The following is a 6076-nucleotide window of genomic DNA, read 5'->3' on the forward strand; positions in this document are numbered from 1 at the left end:
GCGGAGGGGGGGTCCCGCCGCGCTGCTCCCCACCCCGCCGCCGCCGCCCCCGGGTAGGTAGTTACCTGCGGGGCGGCTTGCACAGCCAGCGGGGCCATCGGCTGCGGCTGCTGGCTCGGGGCTTGGCCGAAGGCGCCGGCGGCCGAAGCCGCTCCGGGCGCTGCCTTGCTTTTGCCTGCGGAAGAGGAGACGGGTTGGAGAGGCGCCGCCAGCCCCCCAAAGCCTGCGCCCGGGCCTGGGGGGGTATACAGGACCCTTACGCCTCGACGTCGAGGCTTGCAGCCCACCCGCAAGCAGGGGCAGGAGCTCAGCGCCTCCCCGCAGGGGCCTCGAGCTCAGCGCCGGCGGCTGSGACCGCGCCGGGTCCGCGGCGCCCGCGGGCTCTGCGTTCCCGCGCTCTCTCGCACGCCGTTTAACTTAGCTTAACTTAACTTTCTCCATTTTCTGGGGAGGGGGGGGGGAAAAAAAGCTTCCTGTCTGAAACAGGTGAAGTTTTATGGTCATTTTGTGTTTTGGGGTATTTCTTCTTAGTTTTGGGCCCCTTTTTTAAACAAAAAGAAGGGTTCTCTGCCTGGATTGAAATACAATAACTAACCAAATATAGATACTAACCAAATATAGCTACTACTAACAAACCAAAGGAAAATGGATCCAATTTACCGCATAGGTGAAATCTTTCACTCTTCTGCTAAGGGTTTCTTACTGAAAATTTTCATTTGCGTTTTTCAGCCCTCCACCCAGATTTGAAARACGAATTAAAATTGCTTAGCATCACTAACAGTCAAGTAATAGGAAACCTTGCTCCTAATCCGTATTTATTACTTTCAAAATTACTTACTTGTTGTTTGAGCAACCTCTTCTATATATTCTGCCCAACTTCTAATAATGGTAACCCCTGAGTATAAAATCTGCTTAATCCTCTTCTACTTTGGTAAAAGAAAAAATACCCTTTTTGTGTCTTCGCCTTTGGCAGAAAAGTTTTACCAAATAAATATTTTCCTCAGCTCAAAGCCAGGCATTTCTCGCCTTTGGTTCCTGGCCCAGAAATAGCTAGATGTCTGCAAAACTGGAAAAAGCCTTTTAAAAAAATTGCGTACCCGAGAAGAAGCTGCGTTTCCCCCTCCCCTCCCCGCCCCGTTGTTTTCACAACACGGATAACWCCCAGCGCATCCCCGCAGGGGAAGGCCGTGTCACCGGGCACCGGCTCGCGCCGCTCCCCACGGCGCGGCGGCTTTTGGCGTAACCTTGGGGCTCTCCAGCTCCTCGAGCCCCTGGGCAGGCAGCTCAGGAGCATCTTGCAGCCCAGGGGGATGCTCGCCTCCTTGGCTTATAAAGGACTTAAAAAGACACCAAAGTGCCCTGCTACAAGCCTGGTGGGATATTTCTTTTTTTGGGGAAAAGGACCTGTCTGGGCACACCTCGGAGTGACAGCCAGGGAGAGAAGAGGCATATTAAAGCTAAAGCTCAGAGCGGGCAGAAGAGGGCAGAGGATGGCAGCGCCTGCAGGCACATTCGAGCTGCACCTGCGAGAGGACTGAGGTGCTGGCCAAAAGCAGCGAGCAATAAAGCAGGGTCTTCCCGAAAGCTGTGCTCAAGGCTTGTTTCCAGGGCCGCATTCCCACCTCCGGGATGGGATGTACCAGGTTGACACCCTGGAGCGGCTCGGAGCAAAGGGAAGAGGAAACCCAGCTCACTGCGCCCGCGCTCCTTCGAGGGCTGCAGGGAAACCGAGCTCCCCGGCGCAGCAGCTCCACGACAAAACGCCTCTGTTTTAAGCGTTTCCTGTCCTCAATGCAGGATGCTTTCCCCAACCAGCTCCCGGAGGAGCTGCTTTGGCGAAACCCTGAGCTCGGCTAAGCGCGGGAGCGAGGCTCCGGAGCAAGGAGAGACTCTGCTTTGCGCCGAAGGGCCAGCGCGGGTGCAACTCTCCTCCCGTCTCCGAGCAGCGCCCCGAGCGGAGCAGCCTGGGGAAGGAGCCCAGGGAGGCAGGTATCTTACCAGCCGTGTCCCCGCTGCCCGCGGTCTCGGTGCTGGGCGGGATGTCCTCTCTGGCCGGGTCAGCGGTCTGTCCCGGCGAGCCCCGCGCTACTTCCCTCGCCGGCATCTCCAAGGCTTTCCGGTCCTCCTCGGCCGGGAGCGGGGCGTCCACGCCGACCTCCAGCACGCGGATCGTCTCGTGGCTGGACATCACGATGACCTGGCAACGTGCCCCACAGCATCCCCCCGTCAGCTCGGCTCTGCCCCCAGGCCAAACTCCTGCCCCACCGTTACCCTTGCAATTAGCCAAGCAGAGCTCACCCCGTCCCCGTGAGAGGGGACGGCTACGGGGACCAAAGCCAGCTCAGTGCAGAGCCCTTGCCCTGGCCAGGGTCTCCCTGCTGTAGGTAACCAGCAGTTTCAGGGTTCTCCTAGTCAACCCCAGCCCCACGCGCATCGGTGGGCGACGTCTTCGGCAGCGAAACGCTGCTATTAACGGCCACACCGCACCCCTGCGCTGCCTAAAGGCAGCGAGCCAAATTCTCTGCAAGCTTGCGAAGCGGCTCCAGGGTCAACACCGATTTACAACCCTGCAGGTCCGAGCTGGACGAACCCTCCAAACCGCAATACAGTTTTCCCTGTGCAACAGTGCACTGGGACACGTGAAAAGGGAGCTGCGAGTGGAGACGCCTGCTCCTCCGGAGGGAAAAGCAGGAACACACTGGGCCAAGAGGGTTTCAGATACGGTGAGACAGCGGGACTCAGGCCATCTCTGAAATCCCTTCCAAACCCTGTGGCCTTCCCAACCTGCCAGTTTTGGGGCGCAAACAGCCACAGCAGCTTGTCCTGCCGGTCACCCCGAACCTTGCGAYGGCCCCTACCTGCTCATTGACGGTCAGCGAGGCCTCCTGGGGCTGCACAGCTTCGGTGTCCATCGCGTCCCCGGGAAGGTGGCTGCAGAGGGCAGGGGGAGCCGGCTCAGGCTTTCCACATGCTGCAAGCAAGGGACACGGGAGCGTTTGTCACTGAACCRGCAAGTGATTCGGGGGACCAAACCAAAGACCCCAACCCTTCCCCGACTCTTCTCCCGCTGCCCCGCCGCAGGTGAGGACCCAATCCCTACTGTGCCCTTGGAAAACCCTTAAAATCAAGGCACGACCCATGCGAAACTGCTCCCGTTGGAAGGGCAGGGCAGGTCCCCAAGCGCCACGTCGCGGCCACCGTGAGCCCCAGTGCTGAGAGTCAATTTGCTCTTTCCTGAGGGGATCCGATTTGATGGGGCTGAAATTTCCTGGCAAGTGAGATGGGATTTTCACGAAGGGAAGGGACTCGGCACACCTGTTGGAAGGCGACTCTTCCCCTTTTAACGTCCTTCATTAACTGATTTGGTCACGTATTGTCCCCTCGCTGCCTTACAGAAACATAATTGCCTTTATAAGAGGCTTATGAATTTTTTATTAGCAGTGTCTCTGGGATGCATTTAACCAGCCAGCCTGGATGACATTCAAAATTACTTGATGCATGTGCGAAGGTGTCCTTGTTTGTGCAACTGCTCAGGAGCCCGGGGGCATGTTTGCACTGGTAGGTGCAGGCAGAGCCCCGCTCTCCCGAAACTCCGGGCAGCGCGAGCTGCCCTCTGGCCGGGCGCCCACCGGCCGAGTTATCTCCCTCTGAGGCCCGATCCTGCCTCCCTCCCAGCGAAGGYGCTGGCACGGCCCAGACCGGCCGGCTTGGGACTCTGCGAGCTCTGCGAATCCACAATCTTCGCCCCCCACTCTGAGCGCCCGGCCAGACACCGCCTGGGATCACCACTGATCCGAAAGGGAATCTCTCCCCTAAAGCTGCACTGATTTAACTCGTCTGAAGGGCTTTACTTCCGCACGGGAACCTGGCCCGCTGCGGATACCCCCTGCCGCCCCGCAGCTCAGCTCTCCCGTGATACATTGGTTAGYTGTGTCAGACCAGCCAAAAGGATCCGGAAAACATCCCTTCGGCTTCATTTTATGAGCCATTTAATGGTGCTTACTGTGTTCTGCGTCTCGGAAGCCACCAGCCTCCTGCTGAGGCCGTGGAGCGTATCCTTAGCAGGGCTCGGCATTTACGTGCAATTAGTAAACATAGTTATTTGGATCCTGTTGATCCAAAGGGGCCTAAATTGAATTAAGAGCCCAAATTCTCATTTCAAGCTCAACAGGGGCCAAGCATCTAATTCCCTTCGGCTGTATTTTGTAAATGCCACTTGCTATTTATCATCTGCAGCGACATGATGCTCAGGGTCCCAGCAGAGAGGGGCGAATTCCACGGCAAACGCCGGGAGAGGGCTCACAAACCGCTTGCTCCGGATCTGCCGGGATCCACCGAAAGATCCAAGCAGATCCCCAACCTGCAACTGTCGGCCGGTGAGCTGGGAAGTTTTAGCCCCCTTGTCAGATTAAATGAGGACACTTAGAGCGGCCAGTGACTGATCTCTGGTAGCTGCTGCGAATTTTTAAGYCTGGCCTCACCTTCAGAGTAGACAAACACCTTGGGATGCCAGTGCACTGTTTAATTAACAATTTATTCTAGTGCAACAGAGAACAGAGCAAGGGATGAGTGAGTGGCTTATGCAGGCATCTGGCAGTATTAAAAGTTAATGAGCTCTCCGACAGCCGGAGCCCGGCGAACAGCAAGGAAGTCGGAGGACGGGATAGCTGCACTGCCTCCGTGGGGCAGCCAGGGAGAAAAGCCGGAAACGCAAAGGTGCGACGCGTCCTGCTGCGAAACAGGCAGGAACGAGCTAGGGAGGATCTCTGCCGCGGGAAGAGGGACTTTCTGAATTTCGCTGGGGGTAGCTGGGTGGCTGGCAGCGGGGACGGGGAAGGCTCCGGCCCCGTGTCCTGCACGGTTCACCCCACGGGGTGCAGCAGGCTCCAGGTCGCTGCTATATGGGACTTTATCTTCCCTCTGCATCACCACACCGCGCTGGCCCGGACAGACACGGGCACAACCTAAAAGCAGCCCCGGGGGCTTTGCTAACTAGGAATAACCACCCAGCGTCTTCCCACCGCTCCGCACGCAGCTGCTCCTTCCTACGGCTACACCGGAGCCTGCCATTAGGCGAGACGGATCCTGGGAGCAGAGCAGCATCCAAGCAGCTGCGTTACCTACGGTTTCCTCGGAGCGGACGGAGAGCACCGGGAAACCTCCGGGAAGCAAGCGCGTCCCGGCACGGCAGTTCTCTGCAAGGAAACCCGGGGCCGGGAGCCCTGCGTACTCACTCACTGTTTGCTCCGGGGTGGAAGGAGGCTCCTGGCGGGCGACGGGGCGGTCTCCCGGGTCCCGCTCGTCGGGGCAGGCTCTCCGGCTGCGGCGCTCCGGGTTTACTCGGTCGGCTGTAGGGGAAGGAAAAGCGCAGCTGTGTCAGTGCCCGGCCCCATGCCTTTTCCCTGCGCGTTTTGGGAACGTCTCCGGACGCGATGAGGAGCAGCGAGATCCCACGCGGCGCGGCAGGACGGGACAGCTAAGAAGCATCCTCGTCCCCGCAAGTTCATTTTCCCCTACCACCCCTCATCGCTGCCAACGGAGGTGGAACAAAGCGGAAGGGCGAGTCAAGGCTCATCTGCAAGCTGCCCCAAAAGCCTGCAGTAACTAAAACTTAACGTATTATATTCACTTTCCCCAGCGATTCGGAGTTTGCTGATCTAAGACGGCTGCAGATAGCTCATTTTTATCCGTCCAGATCCATCACAAGCTAAAGAGCCTCGCTCAGGACCGCGGATTTGTTCTAGCGAGACCAGAGCCGCGCGAGGCTGGAGCGGGCTCTAACCGCTGTCTGCATCGCAGCGAGAGCCGCAGATGCGCCCAGGCCTGCCCCGCGGGGGAAGCCTCAAACGACGCGGCGAGAGGGAGAGCGAGAAATTTTCCTCGGTGCTGTGCAAAGAGCCCAATTAGCGCGCGAGACGATTAAACAGACATTTCCTAATGTCAGGCGCGGCGCGGYGGCACGCTTCGGATCGCGGCGCGGGCCGCCGCTCGCTTAGCAGACGCAGCGCAGGTTTGTAGTGCCATTTCGTTTTGCTGCTTCTCACTTTTTTCTTTCTTTTCTGTTTTTTTTTTTTTT

The 6076-nt window shown here is 58.2% G+C and overlaps 1 protein-coding gene across 2 annotated transcripts in view; it reads right to left on the reverse strand.

The window, feature by feature from the left end:
• The window catches only part of POU6F1 (POU class 6 homeobox 1), a 10555-nt gene extending 4489 nt beyond the window's left edge, over positions 1-6066 (reverse strand). The window contains exons 1-4 of one of the 2 annotated variants that reach the window (XM_085315688.1): positions 5239-6066; positions 2859-2971; positions 1999-2197; positions 66-175 (exon numbers count right to left, since the gene is read on the reverse strand). In XM_085315688.1, coding sequence (XP_085171814.1) covers positions 66-175; positions 1999-2197; positions 2859-2912 — 363 coding nt within the window. In that variant the 5' untranslated portion in view covers positions 2913-2971; positions 5239-6066. Of the gene's footprint in view, positions 1-65; positions 176-1998; positions 2198-2858; positions 2972-5234 lie in introns of both variants that reach the window. The other variant, XM_085315687.1, reaches the window with a different exon arrangement.
• Between the last annotated feature and the right edge of the window lie 10 nt (positions 6067-6076).

The sequence above is a fragment of the Rhea americana genome, unplaced genomic scaffold (assembly GCF_003343005.1).
Source record: "Rhea americana isolate MKP2758 unplaced genomic scaffold, rheAme1 scaffold_435, whole genome shotgun sequence".
Taxonomy (NCBI): Eukaryota; Metazoa; Chordata; class Aves; order Rheiformes; family Rheidae; genus Rhea; species Rhea americana.